Below are 24232 nucleotides of genomic sequence, written 5' to 3'. Positions count from 1 at the left end.
ATGCAACAAACCAGAAAAAGAAATCGTAATGCCATATTGTTTATATGTTTGCTTTGATTAAAAAATAACAAAAGAGACAAATGAAACCCAGACACGACCACAAAGAAACCCATAGAGTACTGTTTCAGAGCATCCTTGCAGATTTTTCTGAAAGAAGGTACATACATGTGGGAGAATAATTGCCAAGATCATTAAATCCAACCATTTAATTTCGAGGTGATTCATAGTGAAAAACTTCAAATTTCAAGAGAAGCTGAAACTACACATTAAGTCTAGCCTGACGGCTACAGAGTCACTGTGTGCATTCTGCTTTTTGCATTCCACACCTTACAGAGCACTCAAGGCTGCTCACAGTGGCAATTCCCACAGGGAACACATTACACCTGAGCTTTGTAATCTGCAGCAATGTCTGACAGATCTGCAAGTGCAGCTTAATAGGTTGGTTTTGAATTTGGAGTCGTTAGTGGTTTTGATCTAAGTTGCCTTAAGAAGGCTGTAGAATAGTATCTGTGATCAAGATGCACAATCTAACAGCTCTCAGAGTTTAACTGAGAGTGAGAATTGGTATTTTTTATGAGTGCTCTTTTCCAAACCCACCTCCTGCCCTGAGAAGAGCTCTTTCAGAAAGTGGGCTGAATGACACCTGGAGGCAGCTAGGAGACCTGATTTCTGGAACTCAGCTTGAGAAAGTGTAGGTATGGAGGACTCTGTGAGGGTAGGGACTGGATTGTCCTTGTTACCGGGGAATAGTGACCTAGATAAAAAGTATATTTCGTAATTAGCATGGCTCACTGCCTGAGGATGAAAGAGTACACACAGTTTTACTCTCTTCAAACAATTATAGTCAAGGTTGCTAGAGTTCCTACTAGATGCAGCCCAAATGTTTTAGAAGAAACATTACAATATTTCCCATTAACAATTTTCTTAAAAAACCCCAAACATTTAAGGATTGGACTAACTTTATTCAAATATAAGGTGTTCTACTCTCCCCATAAACATCAAGCATTTTATAGAACTTCATTACAGATTTATAACTTCAGATCATTATTGTTTTATGATTAAAAAATGAGCGACTTAAAGACAAAAAGCTCAACATCCTTAAACTTCATTTCCATTCAATCTCTAATAAATACCATCTGCTGTGTACTTTAGGGATATAATACCCGTCAAAAACTCAGCCATATTATGAGAACCGGCACCAAGTTGATCTGAAATGCATATTTGAACAGATGTGTTTAAATTACATCTCTTCGTCTATCCACACACATAAATTCAGAATAAGCGTGTGTTGATTTAAAATGCATAAAAAAGGGATTTGGAGATGCATCAAAAGTGAACAGCATCTCAATGGATCAAGGCTCACATTACTAAAGGTCATCCCTAAAAATAAAGTTTGAATTTATTAAGGGTTGCACTGGGGAACTGTTCTTGGGAACTAACTGACTTAATGTTTGCTGCACTAAAGCAGCCATTGAAATTACAATAATTTTCTATGACCCTTCACTGTTTAGCATTAGAGCTGTCAGGCATGGTCAGAAATAATAGGATCTCAGCCATGAGTAGCTGAGAATATGATATACTTTTTCTCAGTCTGACACAATGCTTATCACCAATACTAAATGTCTTGGGCTCTGAGGACCCATCCACGTCTGTTTCAGTGACAGTCATTTAGCTCTTCACTCTGACATAGAAATCAGGCATATAAAACAAAATGATTAACATGCCTTTTTGGCATGATGAAACCAAATGAAAAAATTGCACGCAGTGCTCCATTAACAAATGCTAATTAAAAAAGAAAAAAAAAAAAGAAAGAAAATTAAATCTTTCTGAACTTGTGTTTTTGCCTCTCTATAATCTCCAGTCCTGCAACGTTTCAGGGACTTTGAAGATAAGACAGACAAGTCAAAAGGTCCACCGAAGCCAGTGGTCTGCTGCTAGCAATGGGCAGCAGAAGCAGCGCAGGGAAGTGTTTAAGATGTTGAGCCCCCCAGAATCCCTTCCTCCTTCCAACAACTGGATTTTCTCAGAGAGGTGGTTTTGTAACCAGTAGCTTCTCCACCATTAACTTCTCCAGTCTCCCTTTGAATCTAAACCCCTTGAAAGAAAAAAAAAATCTCTCCTGAGCCTGCCACTTGCTAATTCTATTTGATGTCCTCTAACTGTTATGCTGGGAGAGACCAGTAACAACTCTGTTCACCTTCTCAGTACTCTTCATGATTTTACTGACCTCTGTTTCAGTCCTTCTCAATTAGCACTTCTCCAGACTGAAAAGTCCTTAATTTCCTTTGTGGGACAGATCTGCCATGCCTCTAATAATCTCTGTTAAGTTTTCACAGTGACATTCCCCATTGTAACATAACCTTTTCTGAGAGGGGTGTTGACAGTATTTAGTGATACTACAGGCACAACAAGTCTCTTAAATTATTTCTAGAATTTAGATAAATAGTCTGCTTTTAAATTTTTCTTTCAGGTTTCAGTTAATAATTTGTTTTCTACTAAGCAGGTAGCAAAAAGTCACAGATCTTATATAAGATAAGGGACAAGAGAGAAATACCAGTGACACTTGTTTATCTGTAAGAAAATGCAAGTATAGCATTGCTAAATACTCCACACCTAGAGAAATGTTACATGCCAAAATCATTAAAATACACTACCTTTCCAACAGCCACGTTCTGAAATTTACTTTGAGAGCAGAATCTGCAACAGGGACCACAAACTGGTAAAAATTCCTTCCCAATACAATCAGTGTTAAAATTCAGGAAGAGAACTCATATTACAGCTTTCCTCTGCTATGGGAAAACAGAAATTGTCAAATAAAAGATGGAGAAAACAAATTCTCTCCTCCACAGAGAGAAAAACACTATGCTGAGTCCCGTTTTACCTGCTTCATATGAGAAGCCTGGGATCACCAGTGTATCTACACCTTCTTCAAATCAGTATCAGCCTCCACTTCCTACTGAGCTATTACTGAATAGAAATTCAGAAAAACGTAACTGCCATTAAAAGAGATAGAGTGATGAATATGTCTTCTCAAAAATAAAGATGAGCAGAGATGCCACCTCAAAAAATCAAGGCTTGTGCAGCTGGATATTAAATACTTAGGGAGCAACAGTCCTTTCTTACTGAATTATTTGCCATTAAGGTATGAACCTGATGGAAGTGAGTAACATATTGGAGAAACACATTGGCTAACTGAAGTTTTAGAAAATAAATAAGCTAGCACTGAAAACAAAAAGAAAGCCAAGCACGTTTCTAAGTCAGGCCAAAGCCAGCAATGTGGGAGTAGGGGACAAGAAGTTGTCGAAGGAGTAGTAGCATGACAAGTTTCAACACTTCAGCAGAGAATGTAAGATTCCTGTCTGGAGCAGAATCAAGAATTGATCAAGGAAAAAAAATGAGGAGCTGAAATTGCCATTGGGCCAGATGTTTTATTCCAAGGTTTTGGTTCAAGATCATTTATATTAATAACTTCTGCAGCTCAGAGAAAGAGAAGAGAGTGACTCCTGCAAGACGGACATAAAAGCAAAGCAGATTTTGAGGGAAAAATGCTCAGCTCAAAAGATCTACCCCCAAACAGCCAACAGATTTAAAAGAGATATAATTCTTTAACATCACAAGCTATATAAACAATTTGGCTGATTTTTTCTTTTTTCTGGGGGGGTCCTTATTCCTTATGAGAAATCATCACGTGAAAATTTTGCAGTTGCAAACATCCACATGGAAAGGATCGACGTTGTGAAGGAAACAGCAGTTAACAACATATGTATGATGTGCACTAAATTTAACATAATCTCCATTCCATTTTCAAAGTACCTAATGAAATACAACTTGTACCACACCTGTTGATCATCCAAAACACAGCAGCTTATATACTACATCCTTATCGACACAGTACTTATAAAAGGTGTTGTTACAATTAAATCTTGAAGTCACAGCTTTAAGACAGAGCAGCTGGCAGGTTGTCTGGGCCAAGGTTTCAGCAGCCATAAGCAGTTTTCCTGAATGTTAGCCAGAGACATTTAAATCACAGTTCATATACTCTAAATAAACAGTGCTCCAGTTTTAAACCAGACAGTTTTTGCTGTACATTGCTAAACATTCCTCACTGTGAATTTTTCAGAGCCAGTATCCCTCATGAAACACAAACAGTCCAATTTTCAGAGATGCTTTCTGCTTACAAGTGCAGGGCATCTCTGAAAACAACAAGTTTTGAACATCTGAATATGCATGCAAAGACTAATAGTGTACAAAGTTAATCTTATATTTAAGAGGATGGATTTTAAAATTATGAACAGAATAGAAAAATAACAAAAGAGCACTCTGGATAGCAAAGCTATGATAGCTATAATTCTTCATCCTTATTCAGAGATGCTGACAACTGCACGCTTAATACCTGTAACACAGATAGCTTTCATGACTAGCAGCTGAATAGAGGATGTAGGGGGGCTGGAAAATGTTTCCAGCTGGGCTTGAGATTTAAGGCTTTGTGAAAGGAAGACCTGACAGGTCAAAAACTTTTACTATCACAGCTCTAAAACTTTTTTTCCCTTGAAGAGCAGTATTTGTACATGACCATGTGGAAAAGGGCTGCATAAGGAACTATTACTTCTGTGAGCAGCTTAAAAAGCAAATTTGAATAATAATAATAAATTTCTCAGTTCTAAGAGTAAGTGTAGTATTTGGCTCAAAATTCCATGTATACACCGTCCCAACTCCATAAAGATTCAAAGCTGCTATCGTGTAACTTCAAAGTTTTTCAGCTTTATTCCATGCTACACTAGCAAATGTGACTATGCTGTCTTAAAACTTCAGACTAAAATGTGACGCAACGGCTGTGATGTGCTTAGACCACAACCCTATATAGCTTCTGATTAAATTTTTAGAGGTAACATTTCAGACTCACAAGAAATGTTATTTCTTTATTAAGCCAAAACCCACGAGCTTAACTTCAAAGAAATCCAGTGTGCTTCACTAATGAAAGTGTGATAAGATAATTATATTTCAATATAATCATATTTCAATCAACATAATGCAATATAACTTGGATCACTGGGAAACAGAGAATTTACCTTGCAAGAATTAGTTTAAAGAAATTATGAAGTAAATGTTCCAAAAGACTTGTGTATAAAACATTAGTCATTCACTCATGCAAAATAGCAATTGGAATCATGTACAGAAAAAGCTGGGCATGACTGTTAAGTTAATGGGCATCACTGGAGTGATAGTATGCAACAAAAACTGCCTGTAGATTGCTGTCTCATGTCATTCATGATATGCTCTGATAGCAATCTGAATTTAAAGAAATCACAGGAGGAACAATATCAATCTTCATGAGCAAGCACAGCTCACTTGGCTCACTAGAAGGTAGCAGAATGACTGTGAGAAGTATCTGTTCTGTTCTTAGGTACACCCAAACAGCAGGTGAATTCAGAGTATAAGAGATTCCTTAAATACACAAGATCAGCCCATAACAGTAATATATTCACTTATATATCAGTTAATAAAGCATAATTTAGAGCAAAATACTGTGGCTTCTCTTCAAGTGGAGGAATGGGCTTAGTCTGCTATGCAGTTGAGGACATTGGGCAGAAAAAGCAAAATCACCAGGAAAACAGGTCTAAAATCTCCTAGTTCAGTGCTCAGAAAGATGGCCTTGACAGGTTGTCACACACTTTACGTTCTTAACAATTGGGAGACAGCTTCCTTTGTTCTAGAATTTAAGAACATTTCTTTGTGAAAGAGGAAATCAGTTTAGTATATTGGGGTCAATGGAAGTAATTAATATATGTGTTCCTTGAAAAATTTTGAAGAAGAATGTACAGATTCATACATGCACACCAAACTACACAGAGCAAACATCACAAGCAAAATCAGGAAAAGATGATATTTTAAAAGTAGACTGTTAGCCTGTCAAATTCAGAACAATACAAAATTAATAGACACTGTTGCCCCAGGATCCTCTTACCCATTTCTCTCTGTTCAGTTCAGTGAAGTACTTCAATTTCAGTGTGTCACTAAGTTGCCCCAGCTAGCATCGCTTACAATGTCGTTATCAGAATGACAATATATTTCATCACAGCAAAAACTCTAAATCAAAAAAGAACTGTTAAATATATATAAGTTCAGGTGCCTTTTTATTTGAAGGACACTGACTTTGACAGGCTGTACACAGCCACAACTCTCAAGAGTCATTTGAGCAGTAGCTTTGCTGCCTAAAGGTAAGTTCACTGAGTGGGAAATTCCAAAAAAATCCAGACAAACTTAAGAGGAATAATGCATGTTAATATGAGGAGATGTACCAGCAGGTAATAATAGCAAAGTTATTCATGAAGTCTGAATAAAATTTAGAAATTTGGAAAAGGTAAATGAAACCACCCCAGATATTCAAACAGCAGACTGGAAGGTGACCATACGAAACATTTTGGGCTCCAAAGTGTCAGATGTCCTCCATTATGCTGGGGAGCAGACAGTGTAGATGTGTTGCCACATTTTAAAAAGAAGTAAAATAGTCAGAAAGTGAAACTTTCAAAGTTAACAAACTCACACTGTAGAAGAATAATTAAGGAAATTTGATGTTGTGAGCAGATACCTGATTTGATCTATCAGTGACTGAAAGTTAAAAGAGAACTAAAATCAACAATATGCTGCTATCACTGAAGAGCCATCAAAGACAAAATTCAAAATATATTTTATGAAGAATTAAAAGATATACAGCATTCCAATTATAGCAACCAAAGGTCTTTGGCATCACTGAACCATTAGCACTGGAATAGGTAATGTATGAAAATTCTATTTAGGGAATAAAGTTTCAGGTAAATTTAATAGCAGTGGAAGATGAATAAAAATGTAACTCAGAATAACTTCTTTCTCATATATGAATATATATAATTAGATAAGAGATAGGATCAGTACCAACTGGGTTTACCAACTTGATTCAAAGCACAGGAGATCTGAAGAATAAGGGAAACAGATTTTCTTGTATTCTGACATGGCAAGGCAGAAGGATCTGGCATATTGAGTCCCAAAACCCAAACGGAGTCTCTGAGGCTCCCACAATTAGAAAATTAGGCAGGATGATTATAACTGAAAGGGAAATGAGAATCAGCATGGAGCAAGGCAACGGCTCAAGTGCTAGCATCACTCTTATATCAAGGAAACTTCAGGAAATCCCTCAAGAGAGTTGGTAAAAGCAGAAAAAGCAATACTTCTGAAAGAGATGGAACAGGACTGAAAACCTTTAAAAACATCACTATAGCAGGACATTGGTGATGTCCTCAGACAAGAGTATTATCTTAATATTAAATAGTTCTGATACAGGAAAAAATTGAAAACAATAGTTACTCAAGAGACAATTACAGAAACAGAGAGTATCTTGATAGTGAGACTCACAGAGATTAAACAAATGCTTTTGAGGTTCTCAACATTCCAATCAGAGAATCATATTTCAATTTGCAGGGGGAAAAAACTCCCCAAAACAGATGCTGACAAACTTATTACTACCAGAGCAGCCTTAAGCTGCAGAATTAAATCAAATCAATACTGAGAGATCTGAAAAAGGTTTCAAATTAATGGAATGAGGTGGTTACAAATACTCGATTTTGCAAGCTGAATACAAGTTTGAATTTAATAGTTCCCGTGAACTCTTCCTGTTAAGGTCTACTTAAATGGAATAAATAACATTATAAAACACAAATACTATGATACAGAGGGAATAGAATACTAAAATGGAATCAAATCAATTCAGTGGAAACAGCAGTGTTTGCATTCAGACCATAACAATGAAATCAATTTTATCAAATTGCATAATTTCCACAATAGCTTTCGGGCACCAGTGGAAGAACCCCAAAATCCTAGCAAATGCCTGTCAGGCACTCAGGACAAAAGTTTAAAAATGAAAGGATAAACTAATAAAAAGAATTTATCTGAAGTATTAGAAAAAGGATTTAAAGTGAATGTGAGACACAGTTTTGTGGCAGGGTTAACAAGTGAAAGCAGGATGCTCAAATTTAACCAGAAGCCTAATGGAAAGAACAATTAACTTCTGTGCATACTCTATGCAAGGGACAGGAGCCTATCCCCTACAGATGCTACATTTCAAAAAGAATTAAAAATCCCCAGCCACTGTTGTTGTATAAACATAATCACAGTTTGAATGCACATTTAGTTCAAACAAAAAACAATTTTTAGAATTATCTGAACATTTGCCTTGGGGGAAAAAAGTTTATTTGCATTATTAATGAAAACACAAAAATATTATCTCACTTAATGTGATAATTACTGTACTTCACTTTAATACTGTCAAGTAAAAGCTGTATTTTGTGAAAACACACGTTAAAAGACAGACTTCAGCTTCTGCTATTCTCGCAATGATGAAAGCTCTCAAAATACCTCCAATAATTTTGCATTCTGTAGGAAGTATTACTAAGTGATCTAAGGTAACCAACAGCATAAAAGCATGTTATGACTTATTGTCATTAACTCCATAGGATATTTAAGACATTAACAGATCAGGAATGTAAATCTTAACACAATCACATCTGATCTTTTATATCAAATTTTAACATTTTTGAAGACAAAAACCAGACAACTCAGACATTTTCTTCGTACATCACTCTGAAATACTCTGGCAATGCACTAACTGTTCTGTTCGCTAACTTGTGATAAATTGCAATAAAGATTATTTTTCCTGTGGAAAGATGTATTTGGTCTATGTGGCAAGGTTTTGGTAGTGGAGGAGGCTGCAGGGGTGGGCTCTGTGAGAGGCTGCCAAAAGTTTCCCTCATGTCCAATGAAGCCAATGCCAGCTGGCTCGAAGACGGACCCACCACTGGCCAAGGCTGAGCCCCATCAGGGATGGTGGTAGAGTCTCTGGGATAACATTTAAGAAGGGGGAAAATCCTACACAACAGCAACTTCAGCCAGAGAGAGGAGTGAGAATATATGAGGGAAACAACTCTGCAGACACTGAGGTCAGGAAAGGAGGGGGAAGAGGTACTCCAGGCACCAGAGCTGAGATTGCCCTGCAGCCTGTGGTGAAGACCAAGGTGAGGAAGGCGATCCCCTTGCAGCTCATGGAGGCCCATGGTGGAGCAGATATCTACCTGCAGCCCATGGAGGACCCCATGCTGCACTGGGAGATACCTAAAGGAGGCTGTGACCCCAAGGGAAGCCCATGCTGGAGTAGGCTCCTGGAAGGACCTGTGGACCCATGGAGACAGGAGAGCCCATACTGGAGCAGGTTTGCTGGCAGGATTTCTGACCCCATAGGGGAAACGTGATGGGGCAGTTCATGAAGAACTGCAACCTGTGGGAAGGACTCATGTTGGAGAAGTTCGTGGAGGACTGTGTGAGGAGTGTGAGGAGTCCTCCTGAGGAAAAAAAAGTGGCAGAGACAATGTGTGATGAACAGACCATAACCCCTGTTTCCCACCCCTCCTCATTGGTGCTGAGGAGGAGGTATGCTATGTCGTAGATCTAGACTGATCTGGAAAGGTAAATGTACAAAAATTATGTTACTAATGGTAAAATCATTCATTACATTTGTTTCCTGTGTTCACTGGATTTTGAATTCAGCCACACACATAGACTTCTCTTCATTATACATAACATTTTCCATATATCTGTATTTCTGATTTTTATTGTGAAACCATAGTTTGGGAAATGTTTCGATTTGTATGAACTGTTTTTATACATATAGCTCCAGTTTTTCAGTGTCTTATTATAGACATATAGTCACCCTGCTTGAAGTTAAAAATCTGAATCTAATATATAGAAAAGTTGATTGAACATTGGTAGGTAACTAGTAGGTATTAATCTGTTACCGTTTTTAGAGTGGATGGGATGAATCAGATATGTACTGAATGGTGGAACAATCCTGTTATGTTTCAAAACCAGCCTGTATTCAGATTTAGCACCATCTTGATTATTAGGACAGACAAAACCTATGGAAAATTGAAGACTAAAGTTTAACCTACATTCTGTTTCAATAATATGTGCCGAGAGGGGTTAATACAAAGTCATGTCTAAACGACATGAAAGTACTTAATTTCAGCAAAACACTTCAAAGTAGTACACATTCAAAAACTGCCAACGAACTCTCATAACAGTTTTGTTCAGGAATTAAAAAAGTATTTGATGATCATTTACTATCGTAAGGAGGTAAGGAAATTATCCATATGAGTGGCAGTAACAGTTTCTCATTTTCTTTCATCTTAAATTTGAGCTAAAAATGATCCTCCAGGGAAAGCACAATTGCTCCCTGCTAATTTCTAATTAATGTTAACTGTCCAGGAATTGCAGACATACACCCATAGGAGAATACGAGGTTAAAATTAGCTCCTGCTGTGTGAGATACAAAGCTTGACTATCAACTGCCTCCCAGGTCCATATATGCAGGTCCTAACATAAAAACTAAATGAAGGTGATATCCTTACACATGGGTACACAATAAAATCCTTAAAGAAAGCAGATAAATAAACAAAATTAAACCCCAAATATTTAAAACTTCTTTTCCTTGTTCTATGAAAGGTGTGAACAACACTGATTAGGGAGTGGAATGCCTTCCATGACACAAGGTTGTCAATGCTGAAACAGTGCTCTGCAAATTTGGGCTAAAAACTGTCTCCTCTTGTTTGAAAGAAACAAAAAATAATTTTAAGCAAGATCAATTAACATTATTTATAAATAAATATAATTAGTTATAAATATATTTGAAAGATTTCAACCTATCTGTTAAAGTTTTGTTAGAACAGCTTCTGCATTGAGGATCACATTTCCAAAACACGTTGTCCTTACTGCTCTGTTTAAATTCATAATTTGCAATCGCAGTCAAATGTTTAGATGTTTAACTAAAATTAAGCGAATCCATAACATTGCATCACCAAAGTAAAACACTGATAAAAGGCATAAAATCATGCTGAAAATTTAGATTAATTTTTTATTCTACAAGGTTTCGTTTACATGCTATTCTAAACATATTTCTGCTGATAACAATATTGGTTAAAGGGAAATTGTCTCCCACAACATTTAAATTACAATGCACTGCATCCACAATGTTCATTTTATACACTGATGCACTCAAAATTAGTATATTACTGTACTTAGTAAATGCAGACACAAATACATCCCTGCCAAAAAAACCCCCAACAACACAAACCACCAAACCTCAAAACAGATTCTGCATTTTCCAGTTTGGTGTACTTAAATTCCAGTATTCTTTTGCCTGTGTCCTCTCACCTATTTGCAAGCATATTCTAATTATCATGTAAGATCATAATAAACTTGGCTGGAAGTAAGCTTCAGACCAGGATGCATATGCAGTCCCCAGCAGGTGATACAATGCTGTGGCTAAACTCCCTAAGCCATCGGTCTTTGCAGACTACATTACACTACACAGTGGTTACAGACTATTACTAAGAGAACTGTTTCAAGGAAGGTATCCAACAGGTAAGGAAACATGAAGGAAGCAAAGATTAAAAGGAGATTTAACAGAAATTCTAATTACTTGCTCTGTTTTTTTAGAAAACAAATGTGTTGAAGTATCATACCGTTAAAAAAAGAAGAATCTCTACTGCTACATTTTTTTCACAGCTGTTAGGATTTTACAATCAACATCAACAGTTGCACAAGTACAAACTGAAATTAAGGTAACTAAGCAAAGCACAGGTTTTATTTTCCTCCATTCCGAAGTATGTGGGTACACAGTACGTGACAGAGTGAAATGAAACAGAAGTCTGGTTCTCCAGGAGCTCAGATTTATAAACTGGTTTTCTTGGTATACTGTCTCATAGAGGTGGGGGAGGTCCAACAATATGCTACATGGAAAAATAGTTCACTGGTCACAGTTCAGAGTCCAGCTGGCTGCCTTTGAAACTTTTAGGATTGAGTATGCAAGTCAGGTACTACCAAAAACTTAAGTCAATGGTGTGGGAGCAGCCATCCTACCATGCCAGTCTATTGTTCAAACCTGAACCTACAGTCCATCTGTCTCCCTCACTCTGCAGAGTGTTGGACATAGCCAGTCCCTGACAGACAGTAGATCTCCTCTCACCAGGCACTGGGGCTAAAAAAATAACTGTGGCTAGTTACTGTGAGACACAGACACACGCAGATTCAGCAGCAGAGCTACAAATGACCACATGACCCATTTTTCAGATACGGTGTTTATCACTTCTGTAAGTAAGCTGAAGGCTTATGTTGAAATTTGACTCAACAAAAATCCTTCAGTGGTGATAAATAGTTCAGAGAGATCAGTATTTTTCTTTAATACAAAGCTTTTTGTAGGAGACTGATTCAAATCTGTTGGGGTTTGTAATGTCCAAAAGTTATTACCCAAAAGCTGACTGCAAGTCTGTATGGAATTACATTCTGATCTCAGAAGTCGCCTCTCCTGCTAAGGGTCACGGCTCATTCGAAGGCCAACCAGGGAGGCATCTGACAGAGTAAGCCAGAAGACAATTAATTTCTATGGCCTCTGGGTTTCGCCAATAAATATTTTCTCCAGGTTTAAGACGAAATGGCTTGCAATCAGTCATGCTGGCTTTATATTCTCCTATGCATAAGGTGTTTGGACACACTAACATATTTTCCAGCTTGAACTTGCAACGGAATCACAGTTTTCCAGTAAGTGGATTGAGAAGAATTTACACTTCTTCTTGTGCCTCTACATATAATGATATTTGCAATATTGTCTTCCTGTTACGAAGTAATTTAACAGCTGTACTTTGGCAATTTCTCCTACTAAAGAAATGAGAGCAGTGATGAGAAGCAAAACAGAAAGACCAAAAAAAATTACAAGTGCAAGAAATAAGCAATTCATCTGTGAAGCTAAACTTTCATCTGCTACAGCCACTACTCTTATGCACAACCCTTTTAAAATTTTGAGTTTGTGATTACTTTGCCATGTAATAAATAAGAATTTTACAGCTATAAATTTCATTCTCATTAAAAAGAGGCAAATCATCAATTCATGAGTACAATTTACATACCAATATAAGATGCACATGAACACAAAATTGAGCTTCCCCAAAGTAATCTGTATCATTGTCTGCCCCAAATGAATATACAGAGAAAACTTCTGGGTAGCAGAATTATCGTGTCTCTTGCACGCAACGCTGTTTCAATTGTATACCTACACTTTTAAAGAGGTTTAACGGCTTTTGCATATTTCCACTTACTAGTTTTCCTCATTTAAGCATTTTAGGTTTAAAGAAAACCATTAAAGGTACTGATCAGCTATAGAAGCATTGCCTTTTTTTATTTCTTCAGCCATTCTTTCCAACTTATCTTCCCTGAAAGCCTGACACAAAGGTAACTTCAATCAGCGCTTACCAGCTGTCCAACTACCCCCTTCATCAAAAATTCTTTTGTGCCATATTGCCCTACATGATGAGAACAAACACGGCTCACAAAATTAATTTATGACCTAGTACTATGCCAAAAACCAGAAAAATGTATACACTTGAATGAGCAAATACTTTGCTTAAATGTATCAAATATGAAAATTTAATACCATCATCAGAATTTGCACATCTGAGCACTATAATGTGTACATGTACCTTGGATTTGTATGTATACTAATATGCCATTACAATAAATACTTATGCATCTTAGCATATGTCTGGATATGCTTAAAAACTTAGGAGCAAATTAAAACTGAGAATTACATGTCAAATCAATCTGCTATTAAGCAAATAAACATGAATTAAAGTTATTGTTTTAAAAGTAAATTAGACTCCCCCTCAAGTTCCAAGTTCTGTGTTTTAAGACACTGAAACACAATGAAAATATTTACTCAGAATAAAACCAAGCAATATTAGTTATTTTGTTTTAGAATGCTAAAGAAATAGAGTATCTTAGTAAGTACAAACAAGCACAGAATTTAGGGGTTGGAATGGACCTTACAGATCATCTAGTCCCAACCGCCCTGCCAGGGGCAGGGACACCTCCTCACTAGATCAGGTTGCTCAAGGCTTCATCCAGCCTGGCCTTAAATGTTTTAAGAAGACTTATTTATACTACTGCATGATGCCTACAAATCTCTCCTTTTCTCCTTACTATAGATTTTATATCATTACTTCCAAAACATCACATTCACATGCCCTCAGGGGGAAAAGGAAAAAGGAAAAAGATACCATCTTGCAATACTTAAGAAACAGTATTGGATGTACTCTGCTAATTTCTACTCTATCATCTAACAATACTCCCACCAGGATTTTGCAGAGGAAAACTGCAAATACAGATGCCCAGAAAAAGGAAAGCCTAACTACATACAGAAAGCATCACACCAAGTGACTATACCAGTTATATTTGATAAAAAGAGTAACCCAGATTGTATGACAAGTGTAATAATAAGACTCAATAATTTCTACATTTAATAAGGTTGTATATCTTCTTTCCAGCAACCATTCAAAATATGATTCCTTCCAATTTTAGCCAAAGCACCTGAACTGGAAATGCCCTGTGTGCCCACTAAGCCTGTACTCAGCAAGCTGTGCTCATCCTTTATTGCCCAGGCTTCACTCTCCAGTGTTCATTATGGGAGTGGAACAGAAACAGAAGAACCAGGGGAAAAACTGAACCCTCTCATAATGATTCTTTCACCTCCAGGAGAAAAAAGTGTGTCCTATTTAGAAGAAAATCCTGTAAAATTGGAGAACCATTCACATCCTGCTCAAACAGGTCAGTATGCAGAACCAAATTGCTCCAGAATCCAACCAGATTTTATATGGGAGCATATAGAAATTTTGAATTCATAGTTTCCTAAATAGTATCTTCCCTAAAAATAAACAGGTTGAAGCTACATGTAGTGTCAATTAATCTTCAAAGTAGCCTGTAACTTCAGAACTACTTTATGTTAACATCGTATCATGATTTGATTTGGACTTCAGTATTTGTATGTGTACATCCTCATACATGAACAACACTCCAAAAGGTGTACAAACAATGTAATAACTAAGAACCTACAGCTCAGAAAACTCAGAAAAACATCCTTGATGCATTTGGCATGGAAGATATAGCCAGTAAAAGGTGACTAGCAATTTATAAAGTGACAACAGATCTAATTATGTGAATGGTGGCAGTAAGGTCTCTCCATGAAGTAACTGAAACCTGATTCAACAGTCTGTGGAACAGTGAAGACAGAGATTAAGAAGATGCAGATATTTGTAAGTGACCTTCCTTCCCTCTTTCCATTTCCCCTCTAGGAAAGCTTATATCCTTGCTAAAAAGTAAGGGTACAGTAGCATCAGGTGAGAAAAAGGCAAAGTGTTATACAAGCCAAAATGGAAAGACTTCTGTCCTAAAATTTAGTGTTCTAAATTCACTTGGTTGAAATAATGTTGCAGTAAAAAAGAAAAGCTATCCTGAAATGCCTAATGCTTGTTTCTCTCAGTGAGCTCCAAAGAAAAACATAATTTTAAAATTTAGGTAGCTGAACACTAAATAGTCAAAATATCCTCACGAAATTAATGGAAATTAAAGTGTTCAGCACCTTTGAAACCTCTCACCTGCTTATACCTCTTTCCATGGCCTTGTGAATCAAATGCAAGGCAGGAAGGCTTATAAATTTAGCAACTGCTTTATGCAAGCCCAAATTTAAATTTCAAGACACCTAAAGACAACTAATCCTGTGGTAAAAGGAGCTTGTAGTCCATCAAAAACTACACCATGAAACACTAGGATGAAGTCGAGACACAAACTTGAATGTACCTTTGTGCTGTGTCTGGCGAAAAATACCCACACTTTAGTTTTTGGTGCTCATTCAATACTTTTTACAAACACTCAACTCATTTAAAACATATAAACACAAAAAAAGAGACATGTTTGGTAAAGTGATTAGTTCAGACTTCAAGAGCAGACAAAAGACAGAGTAAAGAGAAGAGTCTAGAGACTGAGGTATAGAATTACAGATAAGTACCAAATACACTCAGCAATTTCTTTGCAGAAAACGTCATAAGGATTTTAAACAGATGACATTTGCATTTGTAGTAGTTAGACTGACAGAACAGATGTACTAAAACCCATTAAAAAAAAAGCCCAAATCTGAAAGACTTGTCACGGTTTGTTAGGGACATGATTTGCACATCTGCAAAATGAGCTCAACAATCTCTCTCTCTGAGAAACAAAAGCACGTTTTCAGAAAGAAAATGAAATATATTCACATCGTAAAAAAGTGAGGGAGTTGTTATAGTCTACTTCATAATTACCTGCATTTTGAAAGTGGGTAGAAAAAGGTATATAAAAATAGTAAATGATTGTTTTAAGATTATTCTATTCATTGCCTTCAAATTCTAGTTTTCAATAACTGACACGATAATGTGATAAAGACAATACTACTGCCACAATGTCTGGAAAACTGCAGGTTGTCTGGAATAGCTGCAAATTTGATAATGACTCATTCAGCCATTTATCTTAGCATGTGGACTTCACAGTATTCAGGAGCTTACTATATGGACATCTTTCAGAAGAAAATTATTTAGTTACAAGTTATTTACAGTGTTTGGATTTTCCTTGATCATCCAAATGATAGTATTTGGAAACAAGCTTTTGGGAAGATGTTTTTTCCCTGTTCACTATTTCAGTCAAAAGTGGCTATTAGAAAATTTTTCAGCTGAAGACTTCTGAATGGCACAACACTCACACCAAATACAGAAAGAGGCCATGATAATCAGCTGAATGTTCACATAAGCTCTCATGGTATCTGTTACGATGCCAAGAATAAAAACAAAGTCACAGCAGAAGACTAGAACCTGGGAAACAAATCACTGCTTGTGAAAATGCTCAGAAAGACAAGAGCCGCCACACTGAAACATACTGGACAAAATTATACTGAGAAAGTGGACTATGGAAAGTTACAATCAGACACGCAAATATTGCTGTAAAAACTAAAATGACTGGCAGGAGACAGTAGCAGGGCCCACTTTGCTTCCAGCCAGGCTATTTCACCCTGAAGCATTCCAACTAACACCCAAGCAGATGCAGCCTGGCTGCCACTGCAACAAGAGACAAAGCCAGGGCATATCAGAAGAAACACAAGATAGCCACCGCTGAATCCCCGAAAACTCTTAAAAAATAGAAATAAGAGTGGGCTAGGAAGGTGCTGAAGTTACCATTTGTCAGTTTAACTGCTTGTAAAGCAACAGGGAAGTAGGGAGCCTCACTGAAGCCAGCTGTCCCAAAAGGACTATCTAATACCTCTCAATTTGGACAGTATCTCTAGTTTCTTCAGACATTGGGCAGTTGTCTGTAACTGCTGAGCAACTAGTATTTGAGTTTACACTTGAGTGATTTATTTCCTTCCAAGCTTGTGATATATTTTCCACTGCACACATTTACTACTTTTGGTCCTTTACTGCCTTTTTCCAATTACATGTGATTATGTATCTACAGATGCTGAAAAATAGAGATTTGACCACAACTACAGGTAACAGAGGCTAGGAGAGGCTTACTGCTGGGTCTGATTTTAATGGAGAAGCGAGCACCAGTAAGAAAAACCCAACTTTCTGCCTCACATAGCTGTGGCTTCCCCTCTGGCAGCCCAAGTTTGCTGGCGTTCCAGTGATATTGCAAAGCTGTTTCCAGTCTGAATTATGAGACAGGTTCAAGTAAACAGCAGCAGACACCCACAATTAATACTATGCTTCTATCTCAGAAAGCAAACAAAAACAAACCGGGAGGCAAGCCCAGCTTTTCCTTAGCATTATGCTATTTTCCAAAACAGAAAGGTATAGTGTTTCAGTCTAGCTCTACATTTCCCCACTTTTTTATTCATCTACATTTTGGTTTTACAATTCTCTTACCAAATGACAGTAATAGGAAAGTTTAATATAAACTTTGATGGATATCGTAATCGCTTCACAAATCAGAAAGACAAGAGAATATAGTCTGGACAACAACAGTAAACAGGACATTTGGAAAACACATTACCAGTCTAAGGATTTTTAATGGATATATATTCACATTGCTGATTATTCAAGCAATTACAGAATATGACATTCAGATCTCAGGTTTCTTTAACTAAAATATATTCCAACTGTTTGCTTTTATCAGCAAGAGTAAATTTCACGGGATTAAGTTTCAAAACTTCAAGATAATTAAAGCTGTCTTGCTCTTCTTGCAACTACAAACATCACCTTTCAGAAACATAATCTATGCTGAATCTTGAAAGTTGAGCTCACCTGAAAAACAACTCACATTTTGGTATAATGACACCACCATTAAAAGACTTTCTGATATAAGACTAAATTGGTCTCTGGACTAAATTCACCTAGCAGCAATTTCTAAAGATCCTGTATTTAGTTGCAAACACACTGAAACTAATATCTCATCCAGGAATCAGACTTGCAAATAGTCCCTTCAGACTACCATGTTAATCCTGAAAGACACTAGTCCTCAGCCCCTACAGACTATATACACAATCTAAATTAATCAGTGCACCTTCTCTTCCTTTATGCTGTTGCTCTCTAGAATAGTTTACAAATAAATCTTCAGTAAATATATATGTACATACATTATATCCGTAGATCAGCTATTGACCTATCAACTGCTCAACAATATTTTCCTGAACACTTGAATTTACTGAAATTTCAGTGCAAAAAAGTGCAAAACATCACAGAAGGAATTTCTAAAAAAAGCATAAAACAAGCCTTCTGTACTTCAAGTTTTTAGAGTCTAACAGTTTTGCCTTTCTTGCTTCATATTCTATGCATTTTGCTATTGATCTTCATAATAAACAAAAAATGTTGTCACCTGGCTGGAGAGAGTGGCCCTGAAAAACAATGTCTTGCATATCAAAAGACTGTACTAGAACATCAACACTCGTTTTTAACGTTCATTTCTGTGGTTCATGCCTGAAGACAGCCCTCAAAGAGAGGGAAAAAAGTGACATTTTTAACTTCACAGTCCCAGAGGATCAAGAATGCTCCATTCATTTAACATGTGAGTTTCAATATAAAGAGTACTCTATATAGAATACACTTGGAGAACTCTAGCTTCTCTATATGGTATTCTGTGCTCAGCAGGATATAAATAAATCCTCACTCTGAAAAGATACTTCTGCAGTCACTCATAGCACTCCAGAAGAAGGAAAGGCATTTGTTCCTTCTTCTTAGAGGAAAAAGCCCCAGTGTTCAGCTGGCCTGAGAAAAAGATTCAGAAATCACTTAGTATATCTTTGTGGTTCCAAAACCAAAATGATGACATGGCTCATTCTTTTCCTTTCATTTTTACTTGCTGTACTTCATTTTTACGTCCTTAGACGTTTGAAGTTATTAAACACTTAACTGATAACTCTATAATTCCTTGATGTGTGGCTTTACTTCTTCAGCAGGTCAGGCTATATAATTATTGGCTTAATAGAGTTGCTATCAGAGCAGATGTCACATTCTAGAGACAAAGGCAACATATGGAATCTACTGACAAGTCCCCATACATTTTGTGTAGGAAGCTTCTAGATGGCTTTATGGCCCTAGCAATAGAGAAAGGAGATACAGGGAGTTCTACTTCTCTTTTAATTTTTGCTTTTTGATAAATGGAAGATAGAAATTATCCCTTTTGGCTATTAAAGTAGTTAAAGCATATATTTAATTTTAGCTATTCTGGCTCTAGGCTCTGGAGCTGCCTGCAGCAATGTTAAGTTCTAGCAAACTTTGAGCCAAGATCTTTATGGGAATATCTACATGGGAATGTAATAGCTGCCTGCTGTCATAAGAATAAAGTCTACAAATGAAGACACTGTGCTTTTAAGTGCAAAGGAAAAAAATTTAATTTTACAGATGAGCACATGTTCAAACACCCAAAACATTTTCTCTGCCTTGCATAGCTTCTTTATCCTGCTGCCATATGGTACAAAGAATTTTCCATCTTAATATCTGGAGACTATTTTCTAACAGGAACTACTAGATAATTTAGTAGTTTCTTAATAAGCAGGATAAATAAAGTTTATTATTATTTAAAATTAAGACATCAAAACAATTATTTCTTTCTTGTTAAGTTCACTACAAAAAAAAGTCCATGGAAAAAGACATATGACATAGATTACTGTACATTCAATGACCAGCTGTTTTAAATTTGGATATTAAGTAATTCACTCTTTTCTGTGTGCAAGAGCTGAATGATTTAATAAATTCCCATATGCCCCAACATGTGCCAGTTATACTAGGTTATCGAAAATCCAGCTGCTGTTACAATAATAGCTGCCAATGCTAAAACTACTGAAGAGAATAATGAATCGGCTTCAAGTCAACTAAGACATAAACTGACACAGTTCCACTTAAGATATGTGGGAATACAATACGTCTGTTAATTAAAAACTAACACTGATCCATAGTCACATGAAAATTAAGTGCCAAGAATTCATGTGCATTCTTTATGGTGGAAAATTAATGCAAATCAACCTGTATGGAGACAAGCAGCTCCATTTCCATCAATTGTCCTAGATGCATAGGAATGTCCTATAAATTACACATACAGTTTGCAAAACAGATTCTATTGTGTCAGTTTGCTTTTCTTTCTTACATATCACAATTCCCATGCAGTTATTGCATGACAAGTTTTACATTGCTAAACTTTTGTATTTATCAGTGAGCACAAAAATTGATTCTGAAAATTTGATTTCAATGTATTTTACTGGAATCTAAAAGTCAAAGGTAAAACACCACTGCTCTTAAGTCATTGAACGGGCACAGAAACAACAAAGCAGAAAGAGAGAAAGTAGCAAAACAAGGTGACAGAAATAATTCTCCAGACATGTATTTTTTTGACAATCGGTGCAGAAATATCCATCAAAATAAGTCCCTATTAACCTTTTAATAGACAAGAAAAGACTTCTTTGTGTATTAAATTATTACTTGTAGTTACAAAGGCTTTGCAGGTGGATGTAACTTTCATCTTCAGGTCAGCATAAGTAAACGCATTAGTGATATATTCTCCTACTTCTCACAATTAGCTCTGTTGTTAGGGGAAATAATTTTGAAATTATCTTAGAGTTTATCAGTCCCATAAGCAAGATTAGAGTATTATTATATTGATGTTAATTTACATTAGATATAGGACATAAAATACTTATTAAAAAAAAACCAAAACCAAACATAAACCCAATCCATTTATATTTGCTGGAGCTGGATCATCTCCAGTACACAAAGTATACGATGCTCAAAAGCCACATTAAAGACAACTTCAATAACACCAGCTTCAACCAATCTATATATAGTAGTTCAAGTATAAAAAAATAATTTAAGAAAGTATTATTTGAAAAAGATTAGGAATATATTGACAAATTAAAAGCATGTCGTGCAGAGATTTAACATGTTTATAAAACCTCAAGCAAAGGGTCAAACCACATCAAGGGGCTTACAGAAAACTCAAAGACTTTGAAAGCTTAAAGAAGCTCATTCTTTTTCATACCTTAATTATGAAGTTGCAAATAATTGTGTTTTCGGCCACATGTTTTTGACATTGCAACAAACCCAACACTGTTATTTTCTCAAATATTAGTAGACTTACTTTTCTTTAAGGAAATCCACTACTTGTTTGAAGTCTGCCACGCAGTATTCTCTTTTCATGTCCATGAGCACACTGTCAGAGGCTGACTGGACCGGTATGTGCAGAAAAGCATATACTCTTGGATGATTGAGAATCTTTGCCATTTCCTATGAGTTATTGGGGAAAAAAAAAACCAGAAAAAAAGCTTTAAAGCATTATGAAAACAATACCAAAAAAATCCTTTAAATTAATATATCGGGTAAGTATCAGCAGTAATTCTTCTGAAATCCAAACAACTTGCAGTACCCCAGGTTGAAACAGTGAGGACAACTGAAAATATTTGAAAGCAATTTTGTTTTAAAAGAAAATAAGAAGAAAGCTATGAGATTGAATTTCCTTTGAGATAGGGATCACAATCCTCATGTAGTATTGATTACACAATAAAAAGAAAATTTTAGAGGCAAAGTATTGTGAAAGTTGGCCCTTTCAGACAGTGGCTGTTTTCAACTTCAGAAGATGGCAGGGGTTAGCTGCTTTCTTGTCAGAGTCAAATAACTTCTCAGACACTAATATGAGAATGTCTCTAATTGGAGTAGCCTTAAAGTTGGCCATTTGCTAATTAAGGTACACCTCACAATTTGCAAACCTGCTCCAATACTGCTCTGAAATGTTACCTCTGTTATTTCAGAGCAGACTCCAGGAATTCAAAGTGCTTGGCTGTAACATGAATAGAATTAATCAGAGCGCAGCTTAAAAGCAGAGAGACAACTTGAAGAGACACACAGGATGTTATATATTTTGCACAAAATACAAATGGTCAGAAAGGAAAAAAGTAAAGGTAATAGCAAAATGTAAGCAAACCTTCAAATCAAAGCCAAACCAAACTCCCAACTGAGGCCCGGCAGGGTGATGGAACGTGAGATGGAGAATAGAACGCAGTGGTCACATTTCTTTCATTTTTGTTATTAACACAATTAAGGACATACAGTCTAGCAAGAAAGTTTAAATATTTTTTAAAGTTGAGACAAGCCAGCATCTAGACTGTGTGCAACGTGGTACTGTACAGAGTGTAAAATTTCATCCTGCAAGAAATAAGTGAACTCGGATGGACAAAGAACACTACTACATCAGGTTTTCACTTAAGGTTTTCTCCATGTGCTGTAAGCATAGAGAAAATAGCCTGAGACTGAGCACTGTACTGACTGCTCTTCTGCCATGTGCATTCTGCACGCTCCAGTCAGGCCCACTCAGACCATCTCTCCTGTTTTCTTTGACAGCATAGATATTCTGTCTGACAACTCAATACTGCTGCCAGATTCAGTTGTTAAGATGCAACTATTTACAAATTCTTTCCAGATCATTAATCAGCAATATTAGTCACGCATCTAGATTTTCCATCTGTATTTCTACAAGGTTGGCCTAGATTGTACAAAGACAAGGCAGATATCCTCATGCCTTTTAACTTTCAGGAACCCACCTTTTAAAGGCACTGATTTCTAGAGCAAGAAGAAAAAAATGCTCTCCGAACACTCACTTTTCATCTGACAAACATGTGTGCAAAACCCAAACTCTATCAAGTCACTTCTGAAAGCAGATTTGAAAGTTTCTAAGATGCTACTACATAAATGTCTAAAGAGAAGTGGTTACATTATTCAGCGGAACAGCTACTCCAACTCAGGCATGTAAACTCAACCTTACAGTAGTAGCTACACTGATAATGGATGGCACGGAAAGGCTGCGTGCAGAGAACTGTCTCTCAGTGGAAGCTGGAGGTAGCTGGTTTCATGAAAAAAGAGTAAAGAAAAGGCCAACATGCATCCATACAAATTTTATGTGTCCATTTCAAATGGAGCCATTTGCCTATGCCCTTAATAATTTTAGATGTTCTGCTAGAATGCATTTTCAAAAATGAAATGGCATAGAACAAGTTCTGTAAAATAAAGTAACAAAAATAGGAAAACTTTCCTTCTTTTTTAAGTTTCAGAAAATCCTGTAAACATAATTTATGCAAAACATTCTAGTATTCATCTGTGATTCTTTTGCTTAATAGCAATAAAATATGTTTCTAAAATATGAGAAACGGCAAAAGGGCTGAAACCTAAGCTGTGGACCACAAGCCTATTATTCTGCTATTCTCTTAGTTCCAAGTACTTCATTCACTCTTCAAAAACAGATTTAAGAAACAAGAAACCAATACAAGTCAAGTTGCGTAACATGTTTCTGAATCTGCCAAGTTCTTAAAAATAACTTGTTCTACAACACAGATAAAAAAATTAATTCTTTGCCACTTCTCTCAAATTTTGCATCTTCCGAATAACAGACTCTTTAATATGTGATCACTTTGTGAATTCTTTTTGAAAGTAATAAATGATTTATTAGAATTTCTAGATACAAAAAGGATATTTTATTCCAGCTTTTGTAAGGCTGAGAATCATTTGATTACAAAACCTCACAGATTCACTTCTTTGTTTGGGATAGAAATACTACATTTAAGAAAACTACTTTGTTTTGCCACAAAGTTTTGATACAAGTCACAAGTGTGGAAATTCTCTAGTTATGTTAAAATATTGGTTTCATTTCTCTTTCTCTCTTCTTTGCCTTAAAAAATTGAAAAATTTGTTACAAAGTATAAAGAGTGAAACCCAAATTCTACAATCTCAAAAGTGTTTTCCTATCCAGAGGATCTCTAAAAAAACATTCATTCAACCCCAAACCCACTAGTTGCTTATCCTACAGGAACATGCAGAATCCT

General features: G+C 36.3%; 1 protein-coding gene across 1 annotated transcript in view; it reads right to left on the bottom strand.

Moving 5' to 3' along the window:
• LOC103799264 (threonylcarbamoyladenosine tRNA methylthiotransferase-like) overlaps nucleotides 1–24232 on the bottom strand; it is a gene marked incomplete at both ends in the record, with an annotated part of 113771 nt that overhangs the window by 10755 nt on the left and 78784 nt on the right. Inside the window, one exon of the mRNA XM_009071573.1 lies at nucleotides 21502–21647. Within this exon, the coding sequence (XP_009069821.1) occupies nucleotides 21502–21647 (146 nt within the window). The remainder of the gene's footprint in view (nucleotides 1–21501; nucleotides 21648–24232) is intronic.

This window comes from Acanthisitta chloris, unplaced genomic scaffold, assembly GCF_000695815.1.
Source record: "Acanthisitta chloris isolate BGI_N310 unplaced genomic scaffold, ASM69581v1 scaffold9830, whole genome shotgun sequence".
Lineage (NCBI taxonomy): Eukaryota > Metazoa > Chordata > Aves > Passeriformes > Acanthisittidae > Acanthisitta > Acanthisitta chloris.
The sequence above is the reverse complement of the archived record's forward strand: the minus strand, read 5'-3'. Positions and strand labels throughout refer to the sequence as shown.